We start from the raw sequence: 26552 nt of genomic DNA on the forward strand, positions 1-26552 counted from the left end.
CCAGCATACTATGAGGAAAAAATTACTTGATTGAGAAATATTTGTGGAGAGCATAGGAAGCATAGTACTTTTAAAAAGACAAATGCGTTATGAGTGATCAAGAAACTGTGTAACTGAATAATTTGTGCTTACATTTAATGTTGAAACTAGTTTTATTAACCTTTAGAGAATTTAAATGAAATGAAAACTTGTTAAAATTTTTATGTAAGCAAGAATATATAAGTATGGTATATCAACAAATAAAATGTAGGTACAGTACTTAACATTTGAGTCATGTAACAATATCGATATGGCTTTAGTTCTTTTTTTTAGGAGGGTGCAGCCTCATAGTAGCCCATGCGGTAATCGAACCAGCAACCTTGGTTTTATTACCTTATTTCTCTGAAAATAAGACCTAATCGGAAAATGAGCCCTAGCATGATTTTTTCAGGATGCTTGTAATATAAACCCTACCCCCAAAATAAGCCTCAGTTAAGATTGTCAGCCAGACGGACACATTTAGTACATCTGTTGCAACCCACGACGGATGTACTGAATTATAAAATAATATTAATGCATAATATAATAATAATATTGACATTAATACTTAAATGGTAATATAAATTCTAATTAAGTATTTGTAAATACTCAAAGCAGTCACCTTTGGATGAGAGGTAAACGCCTCTGTAAACAGATGAACTTGAGACTTATTGCCAAACCACCAGAGTACAGACACAACACACAAATAATGTACACACTTGATAACAAACAGACATGGTTGTGGCTAATATGAATCTTCATAATTCAATGCATCGTGTGTTGTAAGGGACGTACTTAATGCACTTGTGAAATAAACGTTTTCTGAATTTTGGTGCCCGAAGTTTTTCTTCGCATTTGTGTGGATCATCATTCTTAACTGTCTTCATTTTTGTTGTCACTCCTGTCTCGTAAGTCTTCAGTTAACACTTGATTTAATGGTAGAATTAAAGGGAATAATATTTTGAGCCCCAGACAAGATGAGTGCAAAAAGAAAGCTATTCCGTCGAGTACAAGAAAGGAATCGTGGAGGATTCCCGGGGCAAGAATCTTACGGCTTTCTGCAAAGAGAAGAAGTTGGATCTCCCAATGGTCCGAAAATGGCGAGCAGAGTCCCGATAAACTCAGTTAACTCGTGGACGAGGGAAATTCTAAGAAGCGCAAGTGTGGATCAGGTCGGACAACCATTATTTCCTGAGCTGGAAGACATCTGTGAATGGATTGCTGACAGGAGAGCAAAGGGTTTGGTTGTGCGCAGGGCTATATTCAAGCATTTGCCCTTGCAATGGCACCACAGTTAGAAATATCCCCAGAAGAATTCAAAGCATCACAACCCTGGCTGGATGGCTTCCTTCAGTGATATGAACTGTCTCTACGATCGACAACACTGTTCAAACTGGAAGATACTGAAGTTATTAAATGTGCACTTGCATTCAAGTACTTTGCATCGACTTTTCTAAATACCAACTCTCAAACATTATTGCTATGGATGAAATTGCAGTGTTTATGGGCCAGGGATCTTAAATGACAATTGATCAGAGGGGTGCCTCGTCAATCTACATTCCCTCCACTGGATATGAAAGTGCACGTGTTACCTGTATTTTGGCAGTTTGTCTGGATGGAAAAAAAGCCCCACCTCTAGTCATCACTAAGGGCAAGAAAGATAAGGTTGAACGTGTTTCAGGCATTTATGTTCTTGGCACTGAAAAAGCCTGGTGCACACAAGCAGTTATAAGGAAGTGGGTCGGTTTAATGCTGCTGCCACTTGTTTAGCGAGGTGGCCAAAGAGGTCTATTAGTCTGGGATTCAGCCAGCACTCACTGCGCTAAAGACATGAAGAACTTCCTTGCAGAGAGAAGAATAGATCAAATAATGATTCCCACAGGAATGATTGCCTATCTCCAGACTCTTGATATTGATAAAGAAGCCATTCAAGGACCATTTTGCGCATGGAAATCAATGACTACATTGAAAATAGAATGGAGAGAAATCAGCGTGGAAACTTTGTGAAGCCTAGCCTGCAAGAAGTCATGACCTGGGTGAAGAATTCATTGCATAAAATCATTGACAGCTGTGTTGCCAATGCACTACAAGCAGGCTAAATGGACAAGAAGTGCTCATTTAAGGAGAGCTCTGTTGCTGGACATGAGAGATTGGGGCCAATGTTTCTACAGGAAATGGAGTCGCAAGAAATTCAAGGTGGAATTCGGGGTTTGGAGAGTTATGATGATGTTCCAGAAGAAGATGACATGACTGTATTTGAGTAAATGAAGATTTTTTTGTACATGAATAAGTGAATAAATGTAGATTGTTGTACATGAATAAATGTAGATTGTAGTACATGAAAAAATAAGACATCCCCTGAAAATAAGCCCTAATGCGTCTTTTGGAGCAAAAATTAATGTAAGACTTGGCCTTATTTTTGAGGAAATACGGTAGCACCATGTTGTAACCAACTGAGCTAACCGATCACCCCGGCTTTAGTTTTTATAACTTAACATCTGAATAGATTTAAGAAAAGTTGCACTAATTAATGAAAATTTAGCACCATAAACAATAACCATTGGGAAGGTAGGATGTTTGGAGTTTTAAAAGACTAAAACCATATTCCTGTAGAAAATGTTCATTGACACCATAATTAAGGGAAGGATCCTGGTTTACAGGATACTTGATCTGTTCTAGTAGTCATCTCTTTGTGTCCTTCTTTTGAGTATTTGGATGAATCATTCAAAATGATGGCTACTTTGTTATGTTCTTCAGTCTGAAGGTCTCCAAATTCTTTCTCACTGTGTATTTAAATGTTAGGCAGTTTAAATATTTTGTAATTTCTTTTGCATTGTGATAACCTAAAGTATGTTACAACTAATAATTCTTGTCAATATATAGCAACTCTTGTGTCAGTAGCTTCTTAGGTTCTTAGGTTTCCTTTGCTCACTATTATCTTCTTAGCACTTAGCATAGTGTTTGGTAGTTATTATGACAGATTATACTTATTGGTATGTTTATATTTTTCCTCTTTTTTTTTTTTTAAAGGTAATGTGGCGTTAGATAATCTACAGATAAAAGAAAATGCTCTGGTAAGTCTTTAAAAAAATTTTTTTTTTTTAACTATGTTGATTCCTCATGTAATTTGGTAAGCTCTTAGAAACCCTTGGTTACTAGGTATCTGGTACCAGGTGCCAGATAAAATGATTAGTCATTCAAAGAAACTTGTTTAACTATTTACTGTAGGAAAATCTGAGATTAAAGGTTTGGAAATTATCTTTTTTCCTAATAATCAAAATAGTATCTCGGGAAATGGAATGTTTTTCTTTGGTCTAATTTGAATGTATAGCTTTGTAGTAGACATTTGTCTTACTGAAAAAGTTTTCTTCAGAATTATTTTTACATATTTTCAAGTAAATAAGGGCATGATTTAAAACATTTATCTAATGAATAATTGTATTTTTGGAAATATGTTGACAATATAGTCTTATAATATTATGGTAATATTAAAAGGTAAAAGATGATTTTTTTGGACTCTAGGTCCAGAAAGTAATTTGTGTCATTTACTGTTAAGCTGAAAACAAACAAAACAACACTCTCCCCACCTTCCCCATTCCCTGCCCCCCTGTTAAGCTTTAGACAATATATTGGACTTAATTTAAGTTCATAAAATCACTTAAGAATGAATTTACTCTTTAATTAATAGGTCATATTTCTAATCTACCGTATTTTTATAATCCTATCTTTGACTTCTGGTTGGGTTTCTGTATTATGAACTTTGTTATTAGAGAGAGCCTTATACACAAAATGTTCTCACGATTGGTTTAATTTTTAATAATTCTAAAGACTCAAGTGATCATTGTACATATTAATTATTGCTTAGTACACTGCATAAAAAAGTTATTTGCACTTTCTGGTGGTTTGGAATCTAGAAAGTGAAATTTTATTATTGATTAGTACTTGTCAGTAACTTATCTAAAGTAAATGCTAAGTTGGTAAATTATATATTGGGAATCTGCCTTTTTTTTTTTTTTTTTTTTTAAAGATTTTATTGGGGAAGGGGAACAGGACTTTATTGGGGAACAGTGTGTACTTCCAGGTCTGTTTTCCAAGTCAAGTTGTTGTCCTTTCAATCTTAGTTGTGGAGGGTGCCGTTCAGCTTCAAGTTATTTTTCTTTCAGTCTTAGTTGTGGAGGGCACAGCTCAGCTCCAGGTCCAGTTGCCGGGAGGCAGTTCAGCTCAAGGTGCCGTGTTCAATCTTAGTTGCAGGGGGCGGAGCCCACCATCCCTTGCGGGACTTGAGGAATTGAACTGGCAACCTTGTGGTTGAGAGCCCACTGGCCCATGTGGGAATCGAACCGGCAGCCTTCGGAGTTAGGAGCATGGTGCTCTAACCGCCTGAGCCACCGGGCCGGCCCCGGGAATCTGCCTTTTAAGATTTTTTTATTCACTTACTAAATATTTTCTTTGAGAGAAAATTGTTTAGTTATTGTTTTCAACTTATTTACATGAAAAGAGGCTTCATTTTCCTGTTCTATTTCAGATAAACAGTGTCCATCTATTATTTCAAAAGTTCATGGAATTTCCATCTGGGTTGGTTTAGTTTATTAAAACCACCAGTTTACCCAATTATTTTCTTCAACTACAAACTCTTTTTCTTTTTACAATTTTGCTTCTCTTGTGAATTCTTTCTTCAAAGTCAAAGTTACTATAAACTCAGCCATAAAACATAATATAATCCTTTATGAGTTATTCAAATACAGAAAATTTGTTTTATGTTTTTCCTTAGAGATGATTGTGTATTTAAATGATACAAGGCGATTTTTGAGGGTCTGAATAATTTAAAATGTCCTTTACATTTTTTCTTACTGCTGAAGAGTGAATTGGATGTTCCTTTTAAAGTCAAGGCTGGCCAAATTGGTAAGTACTTCCACTCTTCAGTGAGCTATTTTTAGTTCTTTTAGTGTTTATTTTTCCTGTTTCATTTAATCTACAATATCTTTTTTAGCTTGAACAAAAATGTGATTTTTTTGGCTTATGTTGATTACAGCTTTTGGAGTTCTGAACCTAAGACAGTAGAGTAGAGAATTACCCTCTAAAATGGAAGGATATTTGAACTGCAGTGATATTTTTTAGGCTTTGGTTCTGCCACTCAAAATATTATCTTAATTTTCAAAATTGCTAATCAAATTTTGTGTGCTTTTTCTTTATATGTGAAAGTAGTGTAATTTGCAAACTCCAGTACATAAAAGTTAAGTATAGCTTATTTCCTTCATGTTTGTGCAAGCATTTCACTTGATATATTATGCAGCAATGTGGTATGGAGGATGTGTTTTGGTAAGTGGAAAGTCTTTGCAGCTAAACTCTCACTCACTAAGATTGTCTATAACTAAACGTACATCTTTGTCGAAAAAATTTTTCAGTAGGAAGTTTAATCTACAAAGTCCTCTCAACTAGTCCGTACTACCTGGTTTTTACTTTTTAAAATATAAATTGCAACCCTAGATGACTTACTTTAGAATTTTTACTTTTGCCACCATCCACCTCCATCACCCTGCTTCTTCATCACATCTCTTTCCTTCTTCACTCCTTATTTTGTATTCACGGAAGGCTTTGTCTTTTGCTATTCCAGCATCTCTTAGTAGTTACTTGAATATTTCTGCTTGAGTCCACTTTCTATCACCTATATGTGATAGATATAAAGTCACATAAAGTAATATTTTCATGTTTTTGCCTATTGAAATAGGAGATACTGTCTTAGATTGAAAGCATCCCTAGGGTACACCTCATCTTTTTTTTGTTTGTCTGTTATACAGAGCCTTGTGTTGTGTGAGGTGGTGATGTTTAGTAGTGTTCTATAAGTATTGTTGTTGTCCTACATGCTTAATTGAAATCCTAGAGTGAAGTTACAACCATTCATTCATTTTGTTACCTCTGAGATATTTATTCATACGTGCTGTATATGAGACTACATAAATTGCTGCGGGAAAGGCAAGGATGAATATATCAAGGAAGTTATAGAGATCTAAAATTTGCACTGAGTGTTGAAATCACATTCCCACGGTATTATATAAGTTATATTTAAGTAAAGAACTTTTACATTATTCTTTGTATTAATTACAACTAGATTTATATTTTGGAAGAGTTTTCTATGGGTTCAGAAAGTGTTCTTTTTGCTTTTAAAGTATTATAAGAATTTAATGGCTTCATTTAGGGTTACTCATTGAATTATGAGAGACCCTTTACATATAAGGATGTAAAATGTATTTTCTTTATATCTATTTTTTTGTTTATGGATCATTTGTATTAGTTATTAAATTTCTGTTAGGTTGAAATATTACACCTCACCTTCTAGAGTCAGTGTGGCTAAGTAAACTCAAGAATATTTTGGTTTCTAAGAGCTAGACTTATTTGTGGGTACTCCTGGATTAACCTTTTACTTAAAAATTAAAAAAAATTCTTGATCTATAAAAGGGAGGCAATAATGTAACTAACTGAATTCCAGTGGAATTCAGGATAATGAAGGATAGGCGGATAATGGGTTAAGATAAATTGAGAGAAGAAAAGGTTTAGGGAACAGTCCTTTTTTGGTATGCTAGTTAAAGGAGTATTTGTCACTTTTTCACTCTCATGTTCACCAAGAAGACAATCAGATAAGTTTTTTTAGGAGTTGATGAGATAATTATACCTAACCAGTATCTGTTACAAATATAGTTGATACTCACTAGAAAATCATCAGAGTTAGAAATGATCCATAAGTATTACTGGCATTACCTCCAGACTCCCTGACATGGGAGCCATTTAAGAATCTCATTAGGTTTACAAGCTGAAGAAAAATAAAAATTTAAGTGGAGAAGTAATTTGAGATTTTAACCCTGGAAATGAATTCCCAGGTAAAACTGGCTTTCCTGCATAGCCATCCAGGTAAATCAAAATGGCCTGTAATGCAATTTACATTGCATTATTTTACTTTCCCTTTAGCTTATTCTACTGTTTAACAGTTTTTTGAACTTTGAGCATCTTTATTTATAAGTACCAGTGAGTCTGGTGATATAAGTTGCTTAGTCATTCATTCACATACTGCCATGATTTAGTTGAATCAGATTCAGTTCTCTGAAGTCTTGATCAGCAACGCTGAAAGAATCATAGTTTTTATAGAATTATTTTTTAAATTATGATGAGACAAGGTAATTTGTTTTAGAATATGGAAAACTTTGGGAATTAGAAAAGGTTTGGATAGAATGGCTTTAGTACTTTTGAGGCTAGATTGGGCCATTGGCTCCCTGGAGACATGGAAAAAGACAGGGAAAAGAGTAAAGAAAAAGAAATGTGGAAAGATATCAAAGACAGATTTTGCCCATTTCAAAATTTAAGTGAGAGTATGCCCTTTTTTTCTAATCTTTCCTGCTCTGCATAGCCTTTTCCCATAAAACCCGAAACTTGGCTTAGTGACAGTTAGAGCCATAGTTCATCTATGTTATGAGTGAAAAAGTTTTTGACAGTTAGTTTCTGAAGGACCTGATATTAACACCATTGTTTCTAAGAGAGAACATTCTGTCTTTCAAGTGATTTATAAGTAGAACTTTGGCTATAACTTGTCTGAACTGCCTGTAACTCATAATACCAGTCATAAGACAACGCACGCGCCTTCATTGCTGGCCGCTTCCAATTGTAGCAGCTGTAGTCAGAGTTCTGTTTCTCTGGTACTCTTCCTCGTGTTTCTGCTTCAATTCCTGGGGTCTTGTACAGATATTGTTTTACAGTTGAGCTATAGAGATGTAGTTGTTGGTGTGTATAGAATAGTATGTACAGATTCAGACCATCAGCCAACTCTTGGATGAGGAAGAGCCCCATTTCTGCTTCTAGAATCTTCACAGATGACTTGAGTGGACTTAGGCAATTAATGTAACCTCTCTGGGACTGAGTTTCCTTTTTTTAAAAAGTTGAAATAATAGCTGCCTCATTCTTCTTACAGTTTGGGAGTATTAAATAAAATAATAGTTACCAAAAAGTTTGAAAAGTATAAAGCACAGTGTGAATAGTCACTTCTGATAGTAACATAATATGGAAAAGATCTTTGTAAACTTCAGTGTTGGAGTTTTCTCGAGTTTTCTCTGAGTGATGTACCTACTATATGCATGAAGGGTTTTGTTACTTTGTTATACTTTTTCTCTTAATGGAAAGTGAAAAATATGTGTCTTCTTGAACAGCCAAATAAGAATTTAAGGTTAAAATTATGTTTCTTCAGATAAATTAACTTTGAAGATTCCTTGGAAGAACCTTTATGGAGAAGCAGTTGTTGCGACCCTAGAGGGATTATACCTGCTTATTGTTCCAGGAACAAGTATGTTATTTTAGGTTGTAACCATTTGGTAATATCAGAGTGAAATTAAATTGTTACCTGGGTTAACTATTTTAATATGTTTAGTAAAATAGAAGATAATTTAGATGAACTAATCATATGTATTATGCACATATATCCATACATTTTACATATTCACCCACATATATATTGCCACATTTGCATATAAAATAACTTTTTGTTATTTTTGGAAAGCATAATTTCAACCACTTGTTAAATTTATTCTATTCTGTGTGAATAATTATGTTGCAACTAAGCCTTCATATTAAGTTGAGATACATCAGGCAGACTTATTTTCAGGGAACGAAATAGACTTAAGTTTTAAAAAATGATGTGTTAATCTACACATTTCAAGATTGAAAATTTTTCCCCCTCATTTTGTTGCTTCTGATTTTGAGTGAGTGTTGTTTCAAAACTGTGTGTAAAATAGGTAATTTTTCATTATAAATTATTTTAATTTTTAATGAATATTTTAAAGCAGTGATGTTTATTTAAGTAATAACTTTCATTACTAATGTTTTTCTCATTTACAAGAACAATATAATGTTAACGAAAGTTGGGATATTTTAGGGGAAAATTACTTATATTTTCTCAACCATAAAACAAACATAATTTTTATTTTTATTTCCAGTCTTTACCATATACATACTTGATTTGATATAGCATATGTATATAACACAGATCTGGCTTTTTTACTTTACATATACATATTTTTGATATGTTTCACAGTTTTTATGGTGATAGTGAGCATTTTGAAAGGCTGTATGATATTCCATTGTGGGCTGCCTACTTTTTTTTGCTATCAGAGTGAACATTATAAATGCCTCCTTATAGATATCTCTTTTTATTCTTTAGTTTTATTTCCTTAGGATCTGTTATCTGAAATGAGATTACTAAATAAAAAGGACATGTATATTTCCTGATGGTTGATACATGTTCTTGAATTACTTTCTAAAAGTCTTTTTTATCGGTCTACATTGATAACAGCTGATACTGGATATTACATTTTTTTGATAGTTACTCAGAATTTTACCACTCAAACATAATAACTGGAAATTTTCTTCCCCCTCTGTTTCTCCCTTTTACTTTTTTACTCATACTTTTTACCTCATACTCTTTTTCGTATCTTCCTTTCTCCCTTTTAATTCTTTTCTTCCCTCCTTTCCTTTTTGATGTCAGCTTTGTAAATAAATAATTATGTGTGTTTAAAGTTTTTGTAAAACTTCTAGAGTGCAGCTGTTCTTTGATTTATAGAAAACTGAATTACATTACACATACATACACAATCATGAGGCTGAACTTTTCCTATTTGTTTATTATTTGCATTTCTTTATTTGTGAATTAACTATATATTTTTAGGTATTAAATATGATGCTGAAAAAGAAGAAAAATCTTTGCAAGATATTAAACAGAAAGAGTTATCCCGAATTGAAGAAGCCCTTCAAAAAGCAGCAGAGAAAGGTATAGTATATGTTTTAGATAAACTTAGATATACCTGTATTTCAGATATATTTAATGCACTGTAAAGAGAACTTTCATAAACCTTTCTAAGCTATAGTTCCAAAGAAAGAATCTTCTTTTAAAATCATATTTCAAAATATTGATTATAAATATTTTAATGCTTCATATTTAGGAGTCATTGCCTTTGTCTGTAATTGTTTTCTCTCACTGCTAAGGCATTTTTCTTTGGTCTGTCTTAGAAGATATGGCAAATGTTAAGTTAGAAATGACAGACATATTTATACATAATATTTCTTTTCCTAGCTTAAGCTGCTGACATTTAATTGAATCAGTAAGAAATTTCTCTTAAAAAAATAGCTTGCTCATTAAAATTCTTTATCAGTGATTCATTTCTCTTTGCCCCAAGGATTTTCTCTTACACAGAATTATTGATTCTTTTACACAAAATTACTAAAATACTTAATTTACAGAGGAAATCTTAATCGAAGAAATAAAAAAAAGCCTAACATTTTGTTCCCTTCTCTTTTTATACTCAAGCATATTTAGTATTTGCTAAGCTTAAGATTCTATGTTTTTATGAAAAGTTTTCTTTATTTCTATTACTTTTATGTGTCAAATAAAGTAAGGTGGGAATGGTTTCATTTTATGACAATTCAGTGTGATTATTTCTTTTTATTCATTTTTGGTTAATTAGTATATGTGGAACTACCATGTTTCCCCGAAAGTAAGACCTAGCCAGACCATCAGCTCTAAAGCGTCTTTTGGAGCAAAAATTAATATAAGACCTGGTATTATATTATATTAGACCCAGTCTTATATTACATTATGTTACATTACATTACATTACATTAAATGATATTATATAAGACCAGGTCTTATATTAAAATAAGACTGAATCTTAAATTATTTTGCTCCAAAAGACGCATTAGAGCTGATGGTCCGGCTAGGTCTTATTTTTGGGGAAACACAGCAGTATAAAAATGATGAGAAAGACTTGAAGAGCACTAAAATTTCGTCTTTTTCTTGGTACAGTTTAGATTCAATATATTTTCTTAACACACACATATATAATTATATATATTCGTCAATAAGTATATTGACATATACTTAGATATCTTGATGTAACATATAATTATATACTCATCATTTATAATATATATTATTAAGTTATAGTTTCCCTTTTGAGAAACATACCCCAAAGTCTTTTCATTTTTTGGATGGAAATAACTGTTATTTTCATTAAAAAATATTTTAGTGTTTCTAGTGAATTGTAAGAAAAAAGCGTGGTATAATCTTTCCTGTTTTAGTAGTTGACAGCTTAATTGGCAAAATGATACCTGCTATACATTTTATATTGAGGGCCCATGAGATTTTGACTGCGGGGTTATCGATGCTGAGGAAACTTATACGCGTATGTTTGGGTCTGGCAGAGAGGCTATTAAGGATGATTTGATATATCTATTGGGATGAACATCTGCAGTATTAAGTTCATGTAAATAGGACTATGAGGCTTATGTAATACGATAATTGTAGCTTCTTAGATGATAAAATTTAGGTTTTGTTGGGATAGAATTAAAATTCAGAAAGTGAAACTTAGTTTTAACATTATTATATTAAATTTGTCAGAAAAATATTGAGTATATAAAAGAGATGAATTTAGGAATTGGGAAATATGTTGATAGAAATTTTTTTTCCTTCATTGTCAAGAAATACATGAATTATCTTGACTGCATATAAATGTTTTTTCTAGGTTGTATGAATATGGGTCACATCTTCATATGGTATTTTTCATGTGAATGATAAAAGACAACACTGGCCCATGAGAGCTTTGCATTTCACCATTAATTAATAGTTATTATTTAATTATCAGACTTTATTTTTCAGACTTATTATTTTCCCACTTCTTGGTTTTAAAAGCACAAAAGCACCATCACACATGTATAGATACTCAGGTGAGAGGAGAAAGTGATTTAATTCTAAATAGCAGATGATACAAATGAAAAAAAAATTCTCAAGCTGACCTGCTTTAAAAAGCATTTTTACTTAATTTGTTTTATTTGATGAGATAGAATGCTGCCCAGCATCATGTGGGAGAAATAGAAAATTGAAATATAACTGTGAGTTCATTTCTAGAGAATTTGCATAATTGTAAAAATAAACTCCTTGATATTTTTCTTCTTTTATTTTACTGTAGAGAGTTTATTTCCCTAGAAAAGCAATTATAAAGTAAAGGAAAAGATTAAATTCCTTGTGAGGCCAAAACATTCTCAAATGCTATAGATTCTGTTTTTAAATGTTAATTTTATCAAAGTAATATATGTACACACACTTTATAATCAAATAGTTTTGCAAGCAAGACTTCTGATGAAAAATGTCAGTTCCCCGTTCCACCCTTTTCTATCCTGTAGATCCACTCCTTAGAGGGAACCATTAGAAATGTTAATATTCTGTCATTATTTAATTTATTAATGTAAGGCATTACCTAGGATTTCCTGTTATGGTAGTTGAGGAGTTTACCTCTTTTACCATTTCCTTCGTACTGAATTCCCCTCCATGTCTCCTCATAATGTGGTTGTATCATAATTTTTGGCCAATTACTAGCCAAAATTTACATTACTATGACAATATAGTTATTGTTCACTGCATAGGTCAAATGATATATTGTAATTATATTTCCTTTCTTATGCAACCTTTTGTTTTTCTTGAATTTGTGTTTCTTTTTTTATTTGTTTAGTCTTCTATGTCAACTTATGTTTAATTCTTGTCATGTGCTATATGAAATCTATGTTATATGACTATCAGTGTTATTTTCCAGTTGTCCAAACCCATCTGTTGGTCCCCTCCCCTGTTCCCCTTTTCTCATGGAGATCTCCCATTGAACTGGTTGTTTTTTTAGTCTTGCTATACAGTTGTCATCCTGGGACTGGTCTTTATTGCTCTTCTGTGTTTAATTCATTGTTTCCTGGGTCCTTTGCCTTTTGTTCTGTATTAGTTTGTTCCTTTGTTTTGTTAGAGCATATCTAATAGCTTTTAAGAAAGGATGCACTGGACATAATTTTTAAAATATTTTCAAGTCTGAAAGTCTTTGTATTTTACTTCCACACTTGTTTGATTTGGCTGATCCTAGGTTTGAAATTAGAATTTTGAAGACAGTATCATTTAGCTTGCAGGTACTTTTGAGAAGTCTGATACCAATCTGCTCGACGCATTACAAATATTAGAAAATCCCTGGATCCTACTGTTAACAACCTTACATTTTAGTTGGGAAAACAAGACATGTGCATAATAATAAACAGAAAGCGTCGAGTCCCATCAGAGACATACAGATAGTGGGTTAAGGGAGTTCAGAATGGACATATGTTTAGCCACAGTGATCAGGGCAGACTCTGATGATGTATATTTCAGCTGGGTCTAAAGGACTAGTATGCAGAAAGGCACAATGGCATTCTAGAGGGGACAGTGAAGGTACAAAAGTATAGAGCATGTATGGGGAATTGCTAGGAATTTGGGATTTTGGTAGAAAGCAGTTAGAGGTAAGTTGGAAAGCTATATTTAGGTTAATTTTAAGAGATTCGAATACCATGATGATGATAATGACAATAGCTGACATTTATTGAGCATTTACTGTTTGCCAGTGACTCTTCAAAGTGCTTTATAGGAATTGACTCATTTAATAGTATAACTCTGTGATATAAGGGCTGTTATTTTCCCATTTAATAGCTGAGAAAGCTGAAAGTTAAATAATGACTTATGTCACACAGGTAGCAAATGATAGAGCTAGAATTTGAATCCAGTCTGGCTCTAGGTCCTATACATTTAACTGTTAATAATGGCCTTTAATCTAGCTAGTGGAAAAGTCAGTAACTTTTCCCTTTTCTGTCTTTAAAAATCCAGGGAGTGATGTGATCAGAGAGCTGTGTTTTAAGAAGGTTAAACTTGCTATGGTGTCTAGGCTGGATTTGGGGAGGGAAATGGGAAGATGGTACTATCTAGCTATCATAGAAGGAATAGGAGCAATTTAGTGTATCAAAAGGGAACAGATCAGGTGAACAGGTGAGTTCATTTCAGCTAACCCTAAAATTAGTATAAGTATCACAGCAATATTTCATTCTGAAAATGGGAAAGTGGTAGTCAAAAAGGGAACCAAAACAGCAGACTTTTGCTGTGCTTGAAAATTTGTCAAATAATTCAGTGGGACATTATTAGCCATAATTGATATTTGTCTGCCTTGCTTAATTTAAAATTGTTGTTATGATTTTAATAAACAGAAATTGATGAAGAATTTTTGTTTTACTATTATGAATATAGTTTGTATGTTGAAATAATGAAAATGGTGTCACTAAATATTTCCTTAGAAATAAATTGTTCTGGTGTCATTGAATTTTACTTTTTCTGTTACATGGTTTCGAATTATTTGAATTAAGTTTAGACATATTTTACATGTGAAATTAAAGGAGTCTTAAATGCTTTGCATTTTGGTTATTGCTGCCATGCGGATGCAGGTGCACATTCAGGGGAGTTTATATATGGCTTGGAAAGCTTTGTTTACAAGGACATCAAGCCTGGTGGGTATGCATGGTTATTTATATTCAGCTATATAAAAAAATTGTATTCTTATCCATGCTTATGCTTTTAATGGAGTCCATTTGATGATGTGGCATCCTTTTAAAAAAATATGGAAATGTAATTCATGTTTTGCTCCTTTACCATCACTTCCTTTTCCCTACCTTCTGCAGCCATTTATTCATTCACTAAATACTTGGTGTCTTCTTGTGGCAAGCACCATGCTGGATGCTGAATGTTCATGGGGTAAAACAAATATGATCCACTGTCCTTGTGAAGCTTACAATTTGATCCATAGATAACTTTATGTTTTTAAAAATTTCCTGACATTTTTCATTGAAGTATAATTGACATACAACATTCTATTAGTTTCAGATGTGCAGCATAATGATACCTCTGCATTACACACTGCAGAGTTATCACCATAGTAAGTCCAGCCACCATCTCTCACCACATGAAGTTACAAAAATTTTATTTTTCTTGTGAAGAGAGCATTTAAGATGTACTTTCTTAGCAACTTTCAAATTTGCTATATAATACTATTGACTATAATCACCATGTACATTACATCCCTATGACTTATTTATTTTATATCTGGAAGTTTGTACCTCTTGATCCCCTTCACGCATTTCACACCCCCAAACTCCCTCCACTCTGGTATCCATTATTATGTTCTCTGTATCTGTGAGTTTTGTTTGTTCTTTTATTTTTATTTTAGATTCCACCTATAAGTGAAATCATATTGCATTTGTCTTTTTTTGTCTGACTTCTTTCACTTAGCAAAATACCTTCAAGGTCCATCCATGTTGTTGAAAATGGCAAGATTTCATCCCTTTTTATGGCTGAGTAGTGTCCCATTGTGTGTATATACCACATCTTCTTTATCCATTCATCCATTGATGGACATTTAGGTTAGTCCTATATTTTGGCCATTGTAAATAATGCTGCAATGAACATAGGGGTGCACATATCTCTTTAAATTAGTGTTTTCATTTTTTTTTGGTTCAGATAAATATCTAGAAGTGGAATTGCTGGGTCATATGGTATTCTATTTTTAATTTTGTGAGGAACCTCCATACTGTTTTCCGTAGTGGCTGCACCAATTTGCCTTCCCCCGAGCTGTGCGTAAGGGTTCCCTTTTATCTGCATCCTTACCAACACTTGTTATTTCTTGTACGTTTGATAATAGTCATTATGACAGGTGTGAGATGATATCTCATTATGGTTTTGCTTTGCATTTTCCTGATGATTTGTGATGTTGAGCATTTTTGCATATGCCTTTTGGCCATCTGTGTGTCTTCTTTGGAAAAATGTCTATTCAGATCCTCTGCTCATTTTTTAATCAATTATTTTTTTTTGTTATTGAGCTGTATGAGTTTTTTATATATTTTGGATATTAACCCCTTATCAGATTCGTATATGATTTGTAAGTATCTTCTTCCGTTTAGTAAGTTGCCTTTTTATTTTGATGGTGGTTTTCTTTGCTGTGCAGAAGCTTTTTGATTTAATATAGTCCCATTTCTTTATTTTTGCTCATCTTGCCATTGTCTTTGGAGTCAGATCCAAAAAAATATCACCAAGAGTGGTGATGTCAAGGAGCTTACCACCTATGTTTTCTCCTATCTTACATTTAAGTCATTTTGAATTACTTTTTATGTATGGTGTAAGATAGTGGTCTAGTTTCACTTTTTTTTTTTTTTTTTTGCATGTGGCTGTCCAGTTTTTCCAACACCATATATTGAAGAGACTGTCCTTTTCCCGTTGTATATGCTTGCCTTCCTAGTAAATCAATTGACCATATATGCATGGGTTTATTTCTGGGATCTGTATTCTGTCCCATTGATCTCTGTGTCTGTTTTTATGCCAATACCATACTATTTTGTTATTACAGTTTTGTAGTATGGTTTTAAATCAGGGAGTATGATGCTTTCAGCTTTGTTCTTCTTCCACAAGACTGTTTTGGCTATTTGGGATCTTATATAGTAGTTCCATACAAATTTTAGTTTGTTTTTATGGATGCCTTTTATTTTCTTTGTTTTGCCTACTTGTTCTGGCCAGGATTTTCAATACTATGCTGAATAAAAGTGGAAGAGTGGGTGTCCTTGTCTTGTTCCTGATCTTAAGGGAAAAGCTTTCAGTTTTTCATTATTGAGTGCGATGTTAGCTGTGGGCTTGTCATATACGGCCTTTATTATGTTAAGGTCTGTCTATACTCAGTTTATTGAGGTTTTTATCATAAATAGGTGTGGAATTTTGTCATGCTTTTTCTGCATCTATTGAAATGATCATGTGATTTTTATCGTTCATTTTGTTAATGTGATGTAAGATGTGTATTGATGTAAGGATATTGAATCATCCTTTCATGCCTGGAATAAATCCCACTTGATCATGGGTGTATTATCCTTTTAATGTATTGTTGAATTTGGTTTGTTAATATTTTGTTGAGGATTTTTGCATCTGTGTTCATCAGGGATATTGGTCTGTAATTTTCTCTTTTTTTGGGTGGTGTCTTTGTCTGGTTTTGGTATTAGGGTAACACTGACTTTGTGAAATGTTGGGTGTGTAACATCTTCTTCCACTTTTTTAAAGAGTTCAAGATAGGTATTAAATCTTTTTTGATAATTCGGTAGAATTCACCAGTAAAACTTTCTGGTCCTGGACTTCTGCTTGTTGGGAATTTTATGATTACTGATTCAGTCTCCTTACTAATAATTGGTCTATTAAGAATTTCTATTTCTTCATGATTTAGTCTTGGAAGATTGTATGTTTCAGCATGGAGATACTTATACCATCCAATTCTGTTGGTTATAATTGAACCAGCTTTCTGTAGTCTGCCAGGCGCAGTGTTATCTGATCCTCTAGGAGTAACCTACCTTCAAGATACAAATGAATTCCAGTGGCCCATTTAAATATGGGGGGTGCTAATAAAATGTATACATACAACTTGTATTCATTTTTTGTTATCGGTATATATTGATACAGTTTTTCCCTTTCTTAAAATGTGTGTACATTTTTTTGGCACCCTCTGTATATAACAAAGTCATTGGACAGTATTGTTAAAAAAAAGAAAAAGAGGTCAATATAAAGGAAAATCTAGTTGATTCAGAGTTTCCTGTTTTTTTCAAGAAAGGTACATTGGCCTGGGTAAAAAAACTAGACCTAGAGTATTGATGATTCTGAAATGAGAATAGTTAATTTAGTTGATGATATCTTCATTCACTTGGCTAGAACTTAATGTATACTTTATGATCCTTTCATTTTTTTACTTTCTAAGTACATATTCCTTCCTCATTTGATGTCATTTTTAAAATTATTCTAGAGCCATAGTTCTCAAAAAGTCAAAACTATTTTTATAATAATACTAAGACATTATTTGATTTTTCACAGTGTTGACATTGGTGCTGATGGTGCAAAAGAAATGTTATGTAAAATTGCTGGCTGCCTTGCCATGAATCAAGGCAGTGGTACCAAACTGTACTACTATGTTTCCCTGAAAGTAAGACCTAGCCAGACCATCAGCTCTACTGTGTCTTTTGGAGCAAAAATTAATATAAGACCTGGTCTTATTTTAATATAAGACTGGGTTATATAATATAATATAATGCCAGGTATAATATAATATAGTATAATATAATATAATATAATACTGGGTCTTATATAATGTAATATAATATAATACCCGGTCTTATATAATATAATACTATATATATAAGATTATATATTATATATTATATTATATAAGACTGGGTCTTACATTAATTTTTGCTCCAAAAGACACATTAGAGCTGATGGTCTGGCTAGGTCTTATTTTCAGTGAAACACGGTAGTAGATATTGTATTATTCACCACTGTGCACTTGCAGTAAAAATACAAAATTTAATTTAACTTAAAAAGCACAAATTTTACTTACAAAAGTCCTTGATGAAGTAGGAAAATTTTAATGAATTTCACCTCTTGCGTACATGTGACTTTTTAATATTTCATGTGACAAAAGAGGAAGTATGCATAAAACACTTATGTGCATAGAAGTAGGATAATTGTCTCAAGGAAAAGTACTTGTGTAGTTGTTTGTATTGCCAGCTGAACTGGTTGCTTTTTTTCATGGGAAACCATTTTATTTGAAAAAAATGACTGACAGAGTATCCAGATTTGGGTGTTTGATAGATACTTCAACAAAACAATGTCATGGAAAACAACTGACAGTGTTTGTTGCCATGATAAGATTTAAGCGTTTGATCAAAAATTAGAATTTTGGGAACCTGTCCTTACCACCTTGAGTTTGACAGCTTCCTAGTACTTAAAGCCTTTTCGGATGAGATCGGTAGTGATACTAACAAGTGTGATTTTTGATACTAAATAATGAAATGACTCAATATTTGGAAGATCTGCATAATTTAATGAAGCAATATTTTCATATTACCAATGCATGATAACAAATCAGTCGTGTGTCAAAGTCCATTTAAAGTGTAAAGTATACCAATTAATTTTAATTTGGATAAAAATTTATTGATAGAGTTTCAGATTTTAAGATGAAACTAACCTTTAAGAAACTACTACTTGTTGCGTTTGGATGTAGTATTCATAATTACATGAAAAGATGTTTCTCCCTTTTACTATTACATATATATAGTTCAGATTTTCTTCATATGCTTCAATCTAAGCAACATGTCTCAATAGATCAAAGGCAGAAGCAGATGTGCAAATCCAGCTGTCTTCTAAGTCAGACATTAAAGGGATTTGTAAGAATGTAAAACTATGTCATTCTTCTCACATTTGTTTGGAAAATATAGTTATTTTTCATAAATATATGTTATCTATAATGTCATGTAATGTTTATTTTAAAGGAGTTAATAAATATTTAAAAAAATTCTTTATCTTGATTTCTGATATGGGAAAAAGCTATAGCTGTAATTCACATCAATAAAAAGATCTTAAAGATTCTCAAATTTTACATGTGTAAAGGGGTTCTGAGACCAAAATATCTGAGAACTACTTTAGAACATGATTGAGAATCAATTTATTATTCATCAGATTAGATTTAGAAACTATTTGGAGAAGTTTCAATGTTGTGCTTCTAAAATTGAGGTCAAAGGCAGAACACGGCCTTTGAAGAGATTTGAAATCAGAAATATAATAGGAGGTCAGATAAGAAGAGCGAGTTATGATAGAATCTAAACCCAGTCACCTGAACCTCTGTCTCTGAAAGCTGTTTTAGCCAAGTGGGATGGTTTTCAGGGCTACTCTGGCTTTCTTACTTGTTTCTTTTCAAATGGTATTTCTTTGAGAACTCAGTCTTTTTCTAAACGTTTCATTTATGAATGAAAAAGATTCAGGGACCATTACTATAGCAAGAAATACTGATAATAGCCAAGTCCAGATTCTATCATATATTTATTAAATGTTTTAATTTTCTTGAAACTCAGGGTTTTATTCTTGTAATCCAGGATTTGGTTCTTAGTTTTTGTAATGGCAATTACAAAAATGGCAATTTGCTTTAAAATATCAAGGAAGCACAAAAATGAAAGATTTCAAGCTAAATTTCATGTATATTCTCCCAAATATATATAACATTAAGTGGGCTTATATTTTATTAATAATGTTCAGATGTGCATTTTTTGATTCATTTGAACAGATACTAGGATAATTCCTGTCCTAATGAAGACTCCTGCCTTATGGCAAGACATTTGTGCAAACACTTCAAATAAAGTGTAATCACTACTTAATGGAAGTCTGGTGCAGGGTTAAATTGCCTGGAGCTTTTTGGAATAGTTAAAGAAAGCTTCACATAGGCAGTATTGCTGGACCTGAAATTTGGAAGTCTCCTAGGAGTTTGCCTGGTGAGAAACATCTGGAGGGCAACCCAAGTTCAGAGAATGACACTGCAGAGGCACTAGGCATTAGAAAGTTTTATCTTGTCTTGGAAAGTATAAATACTATTTCTGAAATATCAAGTACAAAAGACAAGTGGCAGCAGTTAGAACAGGACAGGGAGATGGCGTCAGATCATGAAAGGACCTTTGTGTCATGCAAACACTTTCTATTTTATTTGGAAGGCTGCAGAGGACCTTTGAAATAATTTTTTAAATTAAAGTTTATTGGGGTAACGGTGGTTAGTAAAGTTACATAGGTTTCAGGTGTACAATTCTGTAATACATCATCTATATATCACATTGTGTGTTCACCACCCAGTCAGTTCTCCTTGATCCCGTTTATCCTCACCTACTACCCCTCTCCCCCCTTAACCTCTGGTAACCTCTAAACTATTGACTGTGTTTATGAGTTTTTGTTTCTTTGTTTGTCTTGTTCCTTTGTTGCTTTCAGTTTTATATCCCACATATCAGTGAAATCATAATGGTTTTTGACTTTTTCTGTCTGACTTACTTCGCTTAGCATAATAATCTCAAGATCCATCCATGCTGTTGCAAATTACACTATTTCATCTTATGGCAGAATAGTATTCCATTGTGTATATTTATATCCGTATCTTCGTTATCCATTCATCTATCGAAGGACACTTCGGTTATTTCCATGTCTTGGTCACCGTAAATAAAGCTGCAATGAACATCGGAGCACGTTTATCTTTGCGGATAAATGTTTTCAGATTTTTTGGATATGTACCCAGGCCAGGGATTGCTGGGTTATATGGTAATTCTAGTCTTAATTTTTGAGGAACCTCCACACACTGCCTTTCATAGTGGCTGCACCAGTCTGCATTCCCACCAACAGTGTATGAGGGTTCCTTTTTCTCCACAGCCTCTCCAACACTTGTTATTATTTGTCTTGATGATGATAGCCATTCTCACAGGTATGAGGTGATATCTCATTGTGGTATTTATTTGCATTTCTCTGATGATTAGTGATGTTGAGCATCTTTTCATATGTTTATTGGCCATCTGTATGTATAGGTTGGTGCAAAAGTAATTCCAGTTTAAATGGTTTATTGCAAAAACCGCAATTACTTTTGCACCAACCTAATATCAAACTAAAAATCTTCTGCACAGCAAAAGAAACCATTGACAAAATAAAGAGGCAACCAACTGAGTGGGAGAAGATATTTGCAAACAATGCATCCAAAAAAGGTGCTAATGTCCAAAATATATAAGGAACTCATACAACTCAACAACAAAAAAAACCAAACAACCCAATTAAAAAATGGGCAGAGGACCTGAATAGACATTTCTCTAAAGAGGACATGTATATGGTCAATAAACATATGAAAAGATTCTCAACATCACTTTGAAAGAATTTTGAGCAGGAGATTAACAGGCTGTGTATAGTATTTTACGAGATATTGGTCTGGTAGTAGTATAGAAGGATTTTTAGTGGGCGTAGAGTGGAGACTAGTGGCAGGGGAAACCCTGCAGAGACTAGACTGCCTCAAGAGTACAGACCAGAGTTGATATGAAGTGGAATGTAAACATTTGTAATTTGGGTAAGATAGGTGTTGGTTAATGCTGTAAACTGAGGGAGTGTCAAAAGAGGATGAGCTTTTGAAGAAATTATTAAGACATTTTCAATGTATAGTTCAATGTACATTTTATGCCCTTTTTGTATTCTTTACATCCTTAAGTCATTAAAGGACTTTTCTTGTGAGTTGTGTCATTCAGAGGACGTTATCTTCGGCAACCTACCCATTCATTTCACTTGTGTTTCTATGTCCCTACCACATAAATGTTTACCAAAACATTTATCTTAAAGTTTTATATTCTGTCATTGTTACATTTCCAATATTTTGGTAATACTGAAATTAAAATGAAACTTTGTGTTGTGAAAATTCATAAATATTATAAAGGCCATTGTGTATGGATATTTTGCCCAATTTTTGTATAATTGTACCTGCCAAGTTATTTTCTAGATTAAAGGTTATTCTAGATTGAAGAAGGTAAAGGTTTGTGAATTTCTGTTTATACTGAAATAACAGGTCAGCTTAGAATAAAGTAAGGTGAATTATACCTGTATGTGCTGTCAGGAAGAATTCTCTTGCTTTCTTTTCTGTCCTCTAGTCTGCTAACTTGAATTTTATCCTTTTCCCACTAAAATGCTTCCACTGAGAAGGACGTAAGCGTAAAAAGCACAAAAAACATTTTAAGAAACGTTTTAAAGGTCTTGATCGCTCCAAAGGTAGGTAAAACTAGTTTTTATATCATGTGTTATTTGTACACATTGCCACTTGATTTCTGTCTTCGAAGGTAACATGAATGTTAGATTACAATGTAATTTCAAAAATAAGTTTTAAGTTGGAAATACATATTAAAATCTAAAATAAATCTAAAATAAAACAAGGACATTACAAAAGCCTGTAACTTCCATTGAGTGGCACCCTATCTATCCTTTGGTCATTGGCACCCTAACTATCCTTTGGTCATTGATTATGAGGTTTGTGAGAATTGTAACTGTTGAGCTTGTATTTTTCTGTTTTTTATAGATAAACCAAAAGAAGACAAAAAGGACACATTTTTTGAAAAATTGGCAACTCAAGTAATTAAAAATGTACAAGTAAAAATCACAGACATTCACATTAAATATGAAGATGATGTAAGTAATTTTAGGTTACTCATTTAGGTCAGTAATTAAATGTGTACTTTTTACTGATTTTTGATTTGTCTATATATGGATTATCTATACCCTGTTTTAAATTGAAGATTGATTTTTTTTTCCTGATGAGTATGCTACCATTTTTCCTTTCTTATGTTAGGCTTTTTTCTTGGGGCATTTATGAGTGTAAATATATCATAAAACCACCATATGCTCCCTTCTAAAGCTAATTTAAGAAATGTTCAGATTGTCTTCCTTATTTATTTTGAATTTTGCTTAATGCCTTAAGATTTATACTATTATAACTTTAAAAGACTAATTTTTTTTTTATCCTGACAAAAAAAATTACTCCAAGAGGTGACAAAATAACCAATTATAATGGTAAGAGAGGGGACTAAAACCCTGCTCACTTGACTGCTAGTCCCATGCTCCTTATGTTCCATAGTTAGATTGAATGCCTACAATTACACACATACATGTGCAACAATTGATTTAAAAACCGAACTTCATTTATAACCAAAAGTTTAATATTAGTTGATTAAGAACTGTATTACTGATTCTATTAATTGATTTTATTAATTTAGTTAAAATGTAACTAATATTTTGAATTTATTATGTATTCCTTTCTTTCAAAGTTTGAAACGTAAGAAGTCTTGAATTTTTTCATTTTCCTAAGAAATTAGAAATGTTACTCTGTCTCGTCTAAAACTGAGGTTGCATTCTTTTTTGTTTTTAATTTGTTTTAAATTTGTATTGAATTGAAGCAATACTGACATATATAGAATTTATTTTCCTTTCCTGGTAAGTTTTTTATGTAACAATGTTCAGTAAGACACACTTACTGTTTTTCTAAGATACACCATCTCTATTTTATAATGACTTATCTTTTGGTTTCATGTAGTCTTTAAACTGATTTTTTTTTTTTAAAGCAAATGTCTAAAAAACCTAACCTATCAGTGCCCTTGTTGAAACAAACTTAGGAAAATAAAATCTACTCAACATATCTCCTTTCTTTTCCACAAATCCCTTTGGGTTGTGTTTCTTATTTGTAAACTAACTTCCCTATATTGCCTACTGTAAAGAGTGGAGTATAGATTCATCCTCACCATCACATCAGTCTACTTTAATGTCATCTTTTTTTCTTTGATAGGTCACTGATCCAAAGCGGCCTCTTTCGTTTGGTGTCTCACTGGGAGAACTTAGTCTATTGGTAATGTTGGACTTATTTAAAATATTTGTGGAACTTGTGAAATATTATTCCCAAGTCACAGGGTGAATGCCTAAAATCAACTATTGCTATACATAGCTATTTTATTTTTATGTATAATCTTTCTACAGCTTTTCTAGAAGTTCAGAATTTTTAGTGATGCCATTATTACATTCTCTAATTATTTTGATTTGTCTTTGAATTTAACAAATATCAAAATACGAATATAAAACATTTTGAAATAATTAAAAGCTATTTCTTAAATATATGGGAAAGTAGAGGAAGATAAATTTCTATAGAGTCATGTTCTCATTCTTGTTTAGGTAGATGGAATTTCCAAATACTTTACACACATGTATGTTATATGTACATGTGTGTGTATCATACTGATATGTATATGAGATAATTTACTTTGATCAAGTATTTTATAATGCCATTTGGTTTTTCTTTTAAAGGTTTTTAAGGATAGAGAGTGTGTATATCCAGGTTAGACATTTTTTTTTTCCTGTTATGGACAACTAAGTGGTAGGAAACATATTTTAAAGTTAAGGACAGTGAACATTAAGTCATACTTGGTACATGTTTGCCTTATGATTAGTTATATGGATAGGGCCTGAGTAGGTAAAGAAGAGGAAAAAAAATGAATGAGAAGTGGACTTCCAGAGAAATAGAAAAAGGACATGTTTACATGGAGGCCTTAAGAATGATACAGGCATCAAATATATGGTGATGGAAGGAGAATCTGGGTGGTGAACACACAATGGGATTTATAGATGATATAATACAGAATTGTACACCTGAAATCTATGTAACTTTACTAACAATTGTCACCTCAATAAACTTTAATTAAAAAAAAAAAAGAATGATACAGGCATACAGAGAAGTAGAGATATACACTGAATTGAAGACCAAAGCAGAAACATTAAAGAAAAAAGAGGTAGAGAAACAAAAGAATCAGGAAGCTAGTGTTTAATATACTGTTTATCCCTCTGCATGTTTCCAAAATGAATTTGAAATACCTTTCGATAAAGAAATATATAATAACATCTTTAAAGAGACCAGAATCTGTGTTCTGAAAGGTAGAGAGATACTTGTTCTAGTTGTTTTAGAGTAACATCAGTCATAAGTCAGCACTGGATTTAATACTGAGCTTCTAGAAGACAAAACGAAAAAAACAGAATAGTCAAATACCTGCCATTGACTGATAACAGTCGTATGCATACCAGTGCATAAGAATGATGCATAGTTTCCTTGGTGTGTGCTGTTTGATTCTCTGTATCTTTGCTTAGACTCCTCACACTGTTTTCTTTGTCTGTGTTACTCTCTTCCCTTTGTCTGCCTGGTTTTAATACTTGTGTGAGATATAACTTTGTCTGTTTCATACCTTTTTTACTTCCCTCTTAGAATTTATCATTCCTTCTTTTATGCTTCCCATTATATTTTATCAAAGCACACCTGTGACATATTATTGTATTGGTTACTGTGTTGGTCGTCTTCTACCTAATCCTTATTCATTCATTGATGCGAAATAAAATACAGTACTGATAAAATATAGTACCTATCTTTTAGTGCTTTTGTGATGATTAAATGAGATAGTTTGTGTAAAGCATTTGACACATTAACTGGCTCAATTATTTCCTGCTTCAGCTACTGTATTGACTATTGTAACAAAAGCAAACTTAACCTCTTTTTGTGTCTGTGCCATTCCTTTCTTCCATCTTTCCACTTATAATCGAACTCTATATCCAAGGTAATCTTCCCACATTTAATCTGATCCTATCCTCCCCCACATCCTCAGGAGCCTTTTCTCCCTTCTCTTTTCTCTCTTCCTCCCTTCCTTTCCATCTTGTTTTTTTTCCATCAATTTCCTTCTCTTTCCTAAATCTTCAGCTCCTCCCCTCCATTTCTTCCCCACCTGTAACTCTTCCTTGTAAGTATTTAAACACATTCAAGTCTCTCCTTTACAACAAAATTAAAAGGTCTCTCCTTAATCTTCTTCCTCCCCACTGTCTCCATCTGCCTACCTGCCTTCTCTTTCTCTTCTTCTAACCAAGCTTGTTGAGATAATTTTCTCTTTGTTATCTTTATTTCCCCACCTCCTGCTGCTCCCTACCTGCTGTACTCTGACTCTACTACTCCTCTGGAAGTATTTTTAAGGAGTTCATCAGTAACACCCTGGCCGCTAAATAAGTTTAATTTAGTTTATTTTATGGAAGCATTTGACATTGCTGACCATGCTGATTTTCTAGAAACATGGTTATGTTGTGATTTCCATATTCTCCTGGTTTTCTTCCTACTTTGCAATAATTATTTATTTGATTTTTAAAAGAACGTGGATCTTGTTCAGTAGCTTATAGGCTAGTTTTCTGTTTTAATTTGTACTCAGTTCCTTTTACAGTTCGGACATATAATAGCTCGATAATT

At 32.8% G+C, this 26552-nt stretch overlaps 1 protein-coding gene across 4 annotated transcripts in view; it reads left to right on the forward strand.

Moving 5' to 3' along the window:
- VPS13C (vacuolar protein sorting 13 homolog C) overlaps positions 1-26552 on the forward strand; it is a 164793-nt gene that overhangs the window by 8983 nt on the left and 129258 nt on the right. For 2 of the 4 annotated variants that reach the window (XM_033107370.1, XM_033107373.1), the window contains exons 2-9: positions 3049-3092; positions 4878-4920; positions 8249-8344; positions 9722-9823; positions 14326-14388; positions 22442-22507; positions 22812-22921; positions 24072-24131. In XM_033107370.1, coding sequence (XP_032963261.1) covers positions 3049-3092; positions 4878-4920; positions 8249-8344; positions 9722-9823; positions 14326-14388; positions 22442-22507; positions 22812-22921; positions 24072-24131 — 584 coding nt within the window. The remainder of the gene's footprint in view (positions 1-3048; positions 3093-4877; positions 4921-8248; positions 8345-9721; positions 9824-14325; positions 14389-22441; positions 22508-22811; positions 22922-24071; positions 24132-26552) is intronic. The other 2 variants (XM_033107371.1, XM_033107374.1) reach the window with 1 other exon arrangement.

This window comes from Rhinolophus ferrumequinum, chromosome 6, assembly GCF_004115265.2.
Source record: "Rhinolophus ferrumequinum isolate MPI-CBG mRhiFer1 chromosome 6, mRhiFer1_v1.p, whole genome shotgun sequence".
Classification (NCBI taxonomy): Eukaryota; Metazoa; Chordata; class Mammalia; order Chiroptera; family Rhinolophidae; genus Rhinolophus; species Rhinolophus ferrumequinum.